Source organism: Pieris rapae, chromosome 10 (genome assembly GCF_905147795.1).
Source record: "Pieris rapae chromosome 10, ilPieRapa1.1, whole genome shotgun sequence".
NCBI classification, from domain to species: domain Eukaryota; kingdom Metazoa; phylum Arthropoda; class Insecta; order Lepidoptera; family Pieridae; genus Pieris; species Pieris rapae.
Genome location: NC_059518.1, coordinates 8,311,242 through 8,324,044, shown reverse-complemented (window position 1 = coordinate 8,324,044; position 12,803 = coordinate 8,311,242). Strand labels below are relative to the sequence as shown.

The window sequence follows — 12,803 nt, the reverse complement described above, 5'->3', positions numbered from 1 at the left end:
TTCAGTATGGGACTGTGATATGTTCCGTGTTTGTAAAATATCCTTATAATATTTTACGATACTATAATTTAGAATACTGTTACGTTTACTAAATAATTGAAACCCTGTTTAATTTAATCTCAAATTATCAAATGTTACCTCTTAACCGTTTGAAATGCTATAGCCGATTTCTACCGTGGGAATATTTGTTCATTCAACTTTACATTATTTAAATTAACGGTTCGTTTTGCCATTTTTCGCATTAACTTATTCAGTTATGATCCAATTTTGTTTAATAATTTCAAATACATAGATATAGGAAAAGAAAACAAGTAGGACATCTCACCGGAACAGCTAGACACAACCGTCTCAAAGAGTCATCAGTCATTGGACAGGCTCTGACCGTTACTTTACATAAGTTATTACATGTGATGTAACTGTTATGTAATGTGCCGAGCGCTGACCGCTTCCGGTAGGAAGACCACAGGAGATAAATTTGACAGATATTAAATGAAGTTATATAAAAAGAGCATTGTTGGAATATTGGCTTCAAGTCTCATCTCTGATCTGATCTGATGAGAGTCAGAACAGAAATAGAAAGTTTATAGTTTGAACTTTTTGTGCGGAAAAATGAAACATGGTCAGGAAACCGTCTATAAAATTAAAATCAAAGAAACAGATGCAATCTGACGCCAAACCCATACAGTTTCCTGGATTATACTGTATAAAATAAATAAATGACGCCTGTCAATCGGGTTATTTAGGGATCCTTACTCTCTCGAAGGACTTGGCAATTAATTCTCAATTCTTATGTCTGTAAAAATTATAACGTATTTTTTGATCTTGGTTCTTTTGCTAGATGTGGTTTCATAACATCCCATCCTAACTAAAATTTATCAAACCCATGTTTTGTAATCATGCAACTAGAAATTTTGATTTAAAAAGGGCACATGCGGTCTATGGCAATGAGTAATGTAAGGATAATTTTAAATGAAGAATACGTATTTAATTTCAATTGTTTCAGGTTGGAAACCTTATATTTTGACGACTTCTTTTTTCATGTTAAACAGTGAAACTGTAATACGTTAAATATAAATTAAAAACCGCTGCTTTAAAACAAATTGGTACGAAGCTAAAGTAGCGATAATTTTTTTTAAATTTTAATGAAATGATTCCTATACTCAGAATTGTGATTCGAAATCCAAACCAGTTTAGTTTAAAAAAAAATCTTTCGTCTTTTTATTTTTAAACTTTTACGTCTTTAGCAGCAAAGTATTTAATTTAAATGAAACAACAAGTTAAATAAGTTTTATTGTAAACATTTTGTTTGATTATATTATATACAAATATCTGAAAGTGATATCTGTTACGTGAATAAATGATTATCTTTAATTTAGGAAATAATATTTGTACCTAAATTAAAAATAAACTAAATTGAGCCCAATTGAAGCAGCTGCGAATTGTTTCATAACGATTGGAGAGCTGTTTTTGTTACGCACGATTCGTTTGATAGAAGTTATAAAATAAAATTGTCTCTGGTTTAAGTACGAGTACTACACATTAAAGTAAAACTTCTGCCATGACCACGATTGCTGGATACACTCGAAAGTAAATGAGGTAATTAATTCACTTCATTTGTTAATAAAAGATACACGCCTAATGACAATCTTTGGTGTTAAAGCTATAAATCACTAAATTAATTATTTAGTTTATGCGAAACCTGGAATTCATGTGAGGATTTGCTGGCATATTTTTGATTTAGCACGCCTCGCTAGCATCATATATGTTTTTAACACACACAGATTTACAAATCTTATGATCAATCATAATAAATAAATACTTCTATTTACATAAAGATAGAAGTGACAATTCCTGGCGCATTTGCAAAATAATTATGATAATGTACGTCTTTATCAAATCACAAAGCAAATACGTCTGCTATCGTTATCAATAAAAAAAACTACGATTTCTGAATGGAAAGGATACCTTGAAATTGAACCTGTCAAATCGTTTGGTAATTGACGTAACATTTAGCGTTGATTTCTGAGTTAATCATGAGAAATCCTTCCTATGTTAAAAAAAAAAGAAATTTTTGAAAGCTTCAAGAAAACAATGTACATAGTTTAGGTTTAAAATAAGTCTTCGGATGACGCAGGCGTTCACGGTTCATGCTTCGCCGGAAGAGGTGAAATGTAATCTTAGGGTGGCAGGGGTCACGGGTTGCTGACCTCTTCAAGGATACTTTTGACATGCTTTAGCTTATATTGTTTGTATATTGAAATTAACTGTTATATTAAACTATAAAAACAAAACCAATTCAATACAACTTTGCAGAACAATATAAAAAAAATGATCAATGTATTCAAATTTTTTGTCGCACGTCGAAACAAACACGTCGGCTACAAAAAACTCTATTGAGATCGTAATCGACTAAGAATTTAAAAGACAATGTCATACGGGTACCATACACAGAAAAGTATGCCTGGCTCACCTCGACATTACCAATGAGAGTCAGTAGATTGAATCGATATCATTCAGTTACCGACATGACATTCACGTAAGCGGAACGACCCACGTCAATCGCCCTAAATACGTGCCTAAACACTACCATCTAATTTGTTATTCGACCAGATATTTGGCCTTTAATAAATATTACAGGAAATGAATACATTTCTATATAAGTTATATCAATAATTACAATACTGTTAGAAGCTACTATTGACGTAGTAAAAGCTTATAGATTAATTTTTTTTCTTTCTCTTTCAGGTGAAGGTTGCATAGAGAAGCCGCTTGCGACGTTGTGGCGCAATTACCAGCAATCTACAAAACCGGACGTAGTCATGAAACTCTCAGTCACCAACTCCGGCCTGAAAGGCATCACCAAAGAACACGGCCTCACAGAGTATTGGTCCCACCGCATTACCTATTGCACGAGCCCTCCACATTACCCTAAGCTCTTCTGTTGGGTCTACCGACATGAAGGTAAAAAACTTAAACACGAGCTACGATGCCACGCCGTACTTTGCACCAAAGAATCCATTTCAAAGAAAATAACAGAAGAATTACAAATTAAGTTAAAACAGGCACTAGTCGAATTTAAGAAAGATCGAATTTCTAAACAAAACGCTAGGCTAAGTCTTGCTAACAGCGTCTACGATAATCCCAGCATGCCTCGCAGAAAAATACTACTCAGTGTTGGCGCGCTTAATTATAGGCCGCCCTTAGAAAGATCTAAATCTGCTCCTAAACTTGGTGCTATCGAAGAACTCTGTTCCGAAGAAGATGAAGAGGAAGCTGAAATAAGTAGTAAAAAGGATGTATCTAACTTTTATGATACTCAAACATTAGACAGGCGGCGATCAGATATTAAATCGCCAAGAAAAATGTCGTGTCCAGAAAATGTTATCAAAAGGATTCGATCTGAATCTGAAGGATCTAATGGCGCTACTGAAGATATAGTAACTTTACTTGTGCAAGAAAGTAAACTTAAAACTGATGTGGAAGAAAAAGATGAAAATGATAGCGATAAATTAGATGCGATTGTAGAAATCAGAGAAATGACTACGACAAGCGAAAGAAAAGAGTTAATGTCACAAAGTAACTACCTCGTCACGGATAGCGACGATGGGTCAGTTTCTTCGGGATGTGAGACAGCTAGCACCGTCACTTCATCTGATGCTGAGCCCATCTCCCTCCCTCAATTCCCAGAAGAGCATAAGGATGATAGTGACGAGGAGAGAGCTTCGGCTTTTTGCAGGGAAATTTACGAGTCCACGCGAAAGAGTAGCAGAAGCTACTCAAACACAATACATGGAATAGACGATGCAAATGAATTAAGTCTAGCCTCTGATGAGGTAAACCACATACCGATTGGTGAAAACAATGGTTTTCGACGACGTTCGACGTACCCGCCTCCTAATAGTAATCTTGATGGTAAATTTGAATCCCTACTGGATAATCTAACTGACGTGGAGAGTTTGCACTCGAGCACCGAGACTGATGTTTTTAAAACTGTCGGTGACAACGACAGCGCGTGCAGCGACGAATCGGGTTATTCTGAGCTGCTTGATAAAGATAGCATTATTGGTAATACTATAATGGTTTAATTTATGTGAGGCGACATAATGCACCGGTAAGATAGTAAAAATAGTGTGAATAGATAAATATTTGTGTAAATAAAAGCAAATTGTTTTACAGAAATTTTGTGTATATACAGTTATAGAACATTTAAGTCGATACATTGGAGAATCTATATTATTTTATTCTATATCATATGACCGCAGTAATAATCTATTTAACGTATTTAACGTGAATGTAGTAACATCTCAAATCAATTATTGTAAGTATTCTTGTCACATCGTCACGGTTACTTGATACTTACACATTCCATGTATACTGTAACTGTCATTCACCCGTTTGTAGACGAAATTACTATAAAAATAAATATCAAAAATATATATTGTTTCATTTGGGGTACATACGGGTACACGATTGAAAAATGTTATTTTGATTTAAATTATTTAGAATTTTATTATATATGTTATGTAACTTAATACTATTAATATGCCATGAGTTGTCATAGCAGCTTTACTTGCGACACATATAAACTATGGGGAAATTATTCCTTAAAGTATCAATCCTTAGCCGTTGATTCCTAAGAGTCAATAAAGATCCTTGACACAAAATATAGCGTTTCTTTCTATCATACATTTGACTGTTCAGAAATAATAACTACCTGGCTTACTCGCTTATAAACATCCCGTATAACTATGTTTTAATTATCGGCGAAACAATAAAAATTTTGATTTGGAGAGTTGGATCGCCTTATAGATAGGGGTGGACCGTGGAAATGGACCGCTTGCTATTAGTTTTAAAATAATGAAAGACGCTGATTGGAATTCCAGCAAAGGTGTTTGAAATCTTATCAGAATTAATCCCAACTCTTAAATTTACGAAACCTAAGTGCTCATAGGATAAGGTAGATAAGATTCAAGATAAAGCATAAATATGAGTAAAGTAAAAATCAAATATGAATGTAGTTTTCCTTATATTTTTGTTAGGCAACACTGAAAATGTTTACAAAATGAAAAACGGCTTAATGTAGAAAATTGCCAATACTTTTATTGTTTTTCGAAGTAATCTCCGTTCCTCTCTACACATCGTCGCATTCGATGGAACCATATGGCGGATGACTCATTATCTCGACACCTGCCATTGTCAAATATTGAACAATCCGATTTACGGAGTGCACCGAAGCATTATCATGGCGAAGGAGGATCCTGCTTCGAGGGCGCTGCTGTCGAACTTTTTCCTTGACAATAGGCAAACAGCAATTTACATACCAGTTTGCAGTAGGTAACTGTCCTTCCATTTTCTAGTACAACTGACGCGAAATGACCTTTCCGACCCAAGAATCATCTTTTTTCCTCGACTTCTTCCTTTCTTTATTCTTAGTTGGCCGATCCTCAAAAGGAAACACCCACTGAGCTGATTGTTTTTTAGTTTTGGGTTCGTAGCAATATAGTTTTCATCACCTGTGATGATGTCAAATACAGCAATTGAGTCACCTCCGTTAAACTTATCTAAAATTTGGCGACACCAGTCCATGCACAGGTGGTCGTCGGTTAAAGTATAGGCATCTAGTGGGGGTGGTTGTGGTGGTAAATGTTGTCTACGCTTAAAGTCGTTAAACCAAAATAGTGGCACTAGATTCACGGTTAGTTTTCAGGTGTAACAAGAGTTTTCGATTTGCCGCCAATTTATAAAAACAAATGACAAACGAATGAAAAATACTAAACTCGGTTAATAAAGCGTTCTAAAATTGAAATTCGAAAAAAGTTTTCATAAGCAATGTTTCTAACTGGCCAGCTCTAAACATTTTAGTGTGACCTACAGCAAAACGGTCGCAAGCAACGTGCCAGATGCTTAACTACCAACAAATATAAACAATCAAAGTATAGGTCGAATTGATACCGACCTCCTTAGTTAGTTTAAACAGGCCAAGGCCGTACAAATACCTGAGGTCGTTATGTTGGCTGTAGTCTGAAATAAATGTTTATACATAGCCTAGGCCCGCGGATCTCTGAAGGCGATCGAATTCATCTCGTTTAGCCAGGTGTTTTATGGGCATTTATACAGTGATAAACAAACTAGGAACATTGCTCTAGATTCTAAGTTTACCGAGATAATGTAGCATTCCTTTTCTATTTATATGTTACAAATAATACATAATACAAATGATTGGATGGTCCGAATGTTATTAAAATATTTAGTTACTGACAAATAAATAATATTGCCAGGTATATATTTCAAATCTTGAATGTAAACTCATCAGCGGTCATTGATCGGAAGCATCCATTAATTCAACAGCAAGAACCCTTATAATTTATGCACCATTAAATATTTTTGTAAAAATAAAATGCATACACATTAATATTCATTATGAATATGCATCAATTATCTTTAATTATATCCCATCAATTTTACAAATATCTGTCTTCTAATATTACATATTTATTAAAATCCCTGTCATCAATTGCCGCGCACCAGCTGCACGAAGTGTTTCCGAACCAATTCGACTTAGGGTAGGCTTAGAACAAAACAAAGGAGCGAAAAAATCACGTCTGTACGTAAGTTTTTAGCACTAAAATCCAGCCGAATACTTTTGCCTAATATTCGGCTATTCGGTTAGGGCGCACGCCGAATATTCGGTATTCGGTATACTGCCGAATATAATATTCGTTGCAAGTCTAGCTGTAACGCATTTACGAACCTACGGCAGTGTGAGAGTCCATGGGTCCAAAGTAAAAAAAAAAACTTCATATCGGTACAGTGATACTATGTAATATTCATATAATAATTTTCATGTCTAAATAACATATCAGTATTGTTTTACGATGATATTTCCAGTTTTTATAATTATGAATTGACGTCATCGCTTAAATTAATAACTGGTTATTGTGAACTATTTACGACTTGCAGATCTTTCGAGAAAGATGCAAAAATCGCGCTTAAAAAATATAGGAAATTGAAGGTCAATGCTCAAATTCATAATGGGTTATGCCTGGACTATTATTGTCATCTTTCGTATATGTTGGACCGATTCATATATTAGTTAATTATCTAAGTGATTAAAGTCGTCAAAAAAGTTCACAGTTTTAGTTAGAAATCAGATATTATATAATATTTGATTCCATTTTCGTATATCTCTATAATATTCAAAAATCTATAATATCTCAAAAATAACTATATTTACTTTAACTCTGTTTCATTGATATATTAAAGTAGACGTATTAACCTGTCCCATATATCTAACGATGAGTTCACCTGGATCATCCCGAAGATATAAAACACTGCCAAGTATATAACGAAATTACGAGTTGTGTAGTTGTATGTATATCCGTTATATGAGTCTAGATAAACTTAGAAATCACCAGTGTCGAAATTCAGTAAGGTTAATGCATTTGAAAAAATGAGAATGAGGCCTTTGCCAGTGGGCACACAGAATCAGTTATCATAGACAACAAAAAACAATAGCTATAATGTATATATTGATTCTGATATAAGGCTATAAATAAATAAATAAATAAACGTAGAAATATTTCAAACATTCGTATTTGGTAACCATAAGGGGTACCTTAAACCGAAAGAACACATGTCGGTTCCACCTGACTCCCCTGAGTCACCCTGCGTAACAAGTGTAGACATTCGAATTTTGAATATTAATAACATCATATGTTCTAGCGGCTCTATAGTTAAAGATTACATTCCTGTATGTCATTGTTGATTTTTATTTGACCCTAAATACTCTGTGGCACTACGTTTCAGGTCTGGACATATGTGTGTACCTATCTGTTTCATGATCACTTGTTTTTTCTAATAGACAAGATTAGCCAAACTCTTTTATTTCTGACACACGCCGTCAACTTTTTGTTTGTAAGACCCCTTTTCTTGCGGTATTTTTCTTTACCGTATGAGTGAAATTAAAATACGCGCTTAAAAGACTGTTGTTGTATAGCAAAAGATCGAACCTGAGACATCAGAGATGAGAGTCGCACATTGAAAACCAGTGTACTTACACACCTCTTTATCCATGTTTATATTTTATGTAATGCAGTAAACGATGCTTTTATTATATAGCGCATATAAGAATCTTATATATTTTTTTATTAATTATGTATGTTATGTAAGTAAATAAAAATGTACTTAATAAAATAATTGTGAGTTAATTATTATACAATTGTTTATTTTAATACGTACATAGTTACGTTCTTAGGCCTAATAAATATGCAATTACAAAACGAAATCCGTTGTTGAAATCCATTGAGCTAATAACAGGTCGATGGTTCAAAGAATCTACAGATTTTGTAATAGTCACAAGTTAAGTGGCGGTTGTAGTAGGGATGTTCACATATATGTTTACACTATGTTTCAAGTTGCGTGGCAACTGGCTTTATTCGTATAGTACATGAGTCTATAACTAACATACCATTGTGAGGATGCGATACGAATAAAAAACTAACTTAGGTTATTTAAGGGTTCTCAAATCTAAATAACACTTTAATACCTAGGTAACATAACACTAAACGGCTAAATGTAGAAAGTTGGCTTTAATTTTATTGGTTAACGAAGTAATCTGCATTCATCTCTAAACATCGACGCATTCGATGGAACCACTGAGAAGAGCAGTTCCATTCTTCTTTGAGCCTCTTCTATGAGATTTTTGTACGGTTTTACCGCATCTTCAGGGCTCCACGCTTGAAATAAACCAATCATAAACAGTGGCCCGACATTAAGGGCTTCATTAAGGAATGCTAATGACGCCTATCGAGCAAGCAAAGAATTTTGGGCTGTGGGAAAGTAAGTCTACAATGAAACTCATAATAAATCATTGACCGAAAATTTTCTCGCCTTAGTTTCATTTTTACATGTAACAAGAGTTTTCGATTTGGGGGCAATGCACAAAAACAAATGACAAATGAATGCAATATACAACAGCAATGTTTCTAACTGGCCAGTTCTAGATGACCTTTTTAGATATTATCGAAAACAATAATGTCATACATATTACAATATATGAGTGTACGATAAAACTAAAGGGCACATTTTGGCTCCAAGTTATTGTTTTGTTGCTCCAGATTGTTAACATTTCGTCTACACTTCTATTTGTTTACTATAATTTATTATATAAATATGTTTTTATTATTATAAAACCTTAAACAATTAGAGCCAAATATTATTACATAGGACTTTTGATGCGAGAGAAATCGTAAGATACTTATAAGCTTTCTGTTGTAACGTGTGGTTGTCATGACAACGACCTATTTTTGCTTCTGGCCAAGGTATGTTGATTATTGAATCCACAACCAACCGTAGTTTGCTATACCTATACGCAACCCTCGACAACCTTGGAGCTCCATCATCAGTGCTACATGTTTGTATGTTAGAAGGTAAAAATACCACCAGGAAATTAATGCTAAAAACCACATTTGATCTACCACTGGTTCTATCCACTGGTTTAGGAGCAACGATGCGACGGACGATTGCATCACTTATAAAAGTTTTACGTATAACACCCCTCTTTTAGCGTCGGAGGTTAAAAGTAGAGTATTCCTTCCGCTCTCTTAGTCAAACTAACTTAAACAAAAATTTTAATATCATGAAAGCATAACATTACCGTTTTATGATATTATCTTGTATAATAAATACATAGTTACAAACGACAAAGGCCTGAAACGGGACTGACAAAATAATTTGCACATAATCGTTTTATTTCAAACAATGGTGCTTTTTACAATAAAAACAAAGAACACATATATGTACTAATATGATAGTAGTGTTTAATATATTGAGTTCGTTGAACGCAACCTAAAAAAAATATCACCTACAAAAAATTATAATAAATTATTACATATCGTATTTTTACATCCTAAAATCATATTACTGTATTTGATTGCCACGATTTTTTGGTAATTGACTTAACAACTCCTGATGCGTTAAAGGTAAAATCAATCCTTTAACTTTTAAATAAGAACATAAGAAATTGTATAAAATTCAGACCTTTAAGGTCTTTTGAGGTTAGGATAACAATACAATAGCCATAAAAAAGTCTTCACTGTCGTCTGTCCTTTATTTAAGTTGTATACTTTACACAATTTGATCAGTCATTTTACACTTAAAATTATTACAAAAATAATTTAACTAATAATAATTTTAGAAATATATATTACTAAAGCGACCTCTTTTAACATAAACGATACCTATTATAAAATATATTTCGTCAAACTTCATTTGTTTAAAGCGCCATCTCTTGAAAAATATGTATACTACAATACTGGCTAAAGTTTATCGAAACCAAAATAGTACTTAGGAATGTGAACAGACGGCAGCACACAAAAAAGCGAATATATATAAATTAAATTGTATTTATGATTTTGGTTGTATCCTACAAGTGGACTTATTTTTTTTAAACGGGCAGGAGGCCCACCTGACGGTTATTAATACCGCCCATGGACACTCACACTGCCAGAAGGCTTGCAAACGTTACGTTACTTTTTAATTTACTTATGAAGTATAATTACACTTATTTTATTATTATAAAATGTGTGTATATACACACAGGAACCATTTAGGATTAGATTAAATTAATTTGTACCAATATAGACAATGTGTGCCCCGTTATTGCACATTCACGGCGTATATATATTGACTCATCATCAACATGGTACATTAATAGTATCTCTATTATTTTAAATAAATATTAATTAAATTTTGATTTCTTTCTGATTGTAAATTCTACGATTTAAAATACCTATTGAATAAATAGGACTTAAAATACCTGTTCCGTTCGTAAGTCAATTGTTTCTAGGTAAGAATATACTTCAAACCATTCCGTGTAAAGGAAACTTGACCTTATGTTAACGGTATTAAGCATAAAATTAAACGTCGTTTATATAGCGATTTTATGGTAATAAATCCAAAATTGGGCAAGTGCGTGGACAGGTTGAACAATTGTGTGTGAATAAAGTTGCCAGTAGCTATAGAGGTAAATATTTTGGTCGATATTGTTCATTTACAATCGCCCAGGAGGGAGTCATTTTAATAAGCTCAATGTTTAGTTATAATTCTTGGCGTTTCTTTTGTACAGGTGTCAGGAACTGTCTTTTGTTAACAAACTATACAGTAGCAATTATACGTGACAGCAAGACTAAAATAATACATAAAATTCTTCTTATCAGTTAAATAAATCTATAGCACTTCCATATGAGATTAATCTCCTTAACCAATATTAATCTATAACTAGCTGCAGCCGTGAACTTTGTTTCTCCTTAATGTTATTTTACTTAGCCTACGTTTTTAGTACATAGCAACCTTAAACATTTTGCTTTTGCTTTTCAGACTAACTGAATATGCATAATAAATTTCATAAGAATCGGCCGAGTTTATATGTTTTCAGATAATCTATGAAACCATTGCGCCCACAGAATGTACTTCGAGTATAGTAAAAAGAAAATTATAAGGCACTTACACAAAAATTGACTTGCGCAAACCATGGATGGTTTCAAGAGTGGTTAGAAATAATATTGATGTATTATTAATTATTCCACAATCTTCCAATATATCACACACATTTTCCTGTCTCTTCATTGTAATGGCTAAATGTAGACACAAAATCACGTATTTTCAATTTTAACTCTCGATTTTGTATACCCGTGACGGTGAGACGGGTCCTTTATTCATCCCCTACAGGTGTATCGAAAGGACCGCCCAAGATATGCATTGTTTATAATTGTGCAAACACACCTTGCCTTTTATTTTTTACAATTACACAGTAGCATGTCGTGTTGATAAGTTAAAACAAAACTCTTTTGTTAATTTTTTCGACTGACTGTATATTTAAATGAAATCTTTGAAAGGTTTTGGACACGTAATAATTTCTAATAAATTTGAAAATTACCGACTTAATTACTGATCAGATCAAGTAAAGGTTTTACTGGTTTACCCATCACCCAGGCGTTACCGAAGACTTGGCTAGAAGGCGTTGTGCGGCGACACTTCACGTCTATAATATACTACATAACACGTCATGATCATACGTTTTTACTAATTTTTAATTCAATTTAACAAACCCAATATAATATCCAATTAACTTCACAAAAAATAGTCCAAAATGCAACTGATTAAAACAAAAAATAAATGCATGAATATAAAACGTTTTAGAGATTTTTTGTATCAGATTTTTCCTGCTAAGTATCCTTTTGGAATTGATTAGATCATTTTCATAGCCAGTCAAGAAACATCGAATCCTAGAAGTAGGCTAAATAATCGGAAGCGGTCTCACGCGCTCTGATTCTCTTCCGGGGCAAGGTACACAGCGTAGTTCTTATTCACCAATTTTTGTCAGTGACCGTATACTATCCTTTTTATAGCAGTCTGAAATTATATTTGTACTTATATTCATGAAGCTAATTGCGGGTATACATATAAGTTGAGTTATTATTGAACACTTCATGGTAATAAAACAGTAAAATTAGAATTATTACATAGGCCTTATAGCTTTCCAGTGATCTTATCCAGGCAACCACTGCTAGGGAAAATAAAATTGAATAAGGCAATAAAACATAATTATAGACAACTAGATTTACCTGGCAAACGTCGCTTTGCCATGGATATTATTTCTAGGAAACATTTTTTTAGTTTAATTAAAGTATCTAGTGAAAACTAGAGGTTGATCTCTATTTGAACCTCGGAGTTCATATTATAAGCTTTTACTTAACAATGTAAAATATGGGTTTTGTAAAATTGTAGAGGGGTGACAAATTAAG

At 33.3% G+C, this 12,803-nt stretch overlaps 1 protein-coding gene across 1 annotated transcript in view; it reads left to right on the top strand.

The window, feature by feature from the left end:
• The window catches only part of LOC110994010, a 57,562-nt gene extending 53,136 nt beyond the window's left edge, over positions 1 to 4,426 (top strand). Inside the window, exon 2 of the mRNA XM_022260476.2 lies at positions 2,746 to 4,426. Within this exon, the coding sequence (XP_022116168.2) occupies positions 2,746 to 4,085 (1,340 nt within the window). The 3' untranslated portion in view covers positions 4,086 to 4,426. The remainder of the gene's footprint in view (positions 1 to 2,745) is intronic.
• The last annotated feature ends 8,377 nt before the right edge of the window (positions 4,427 to 12,803 follow it).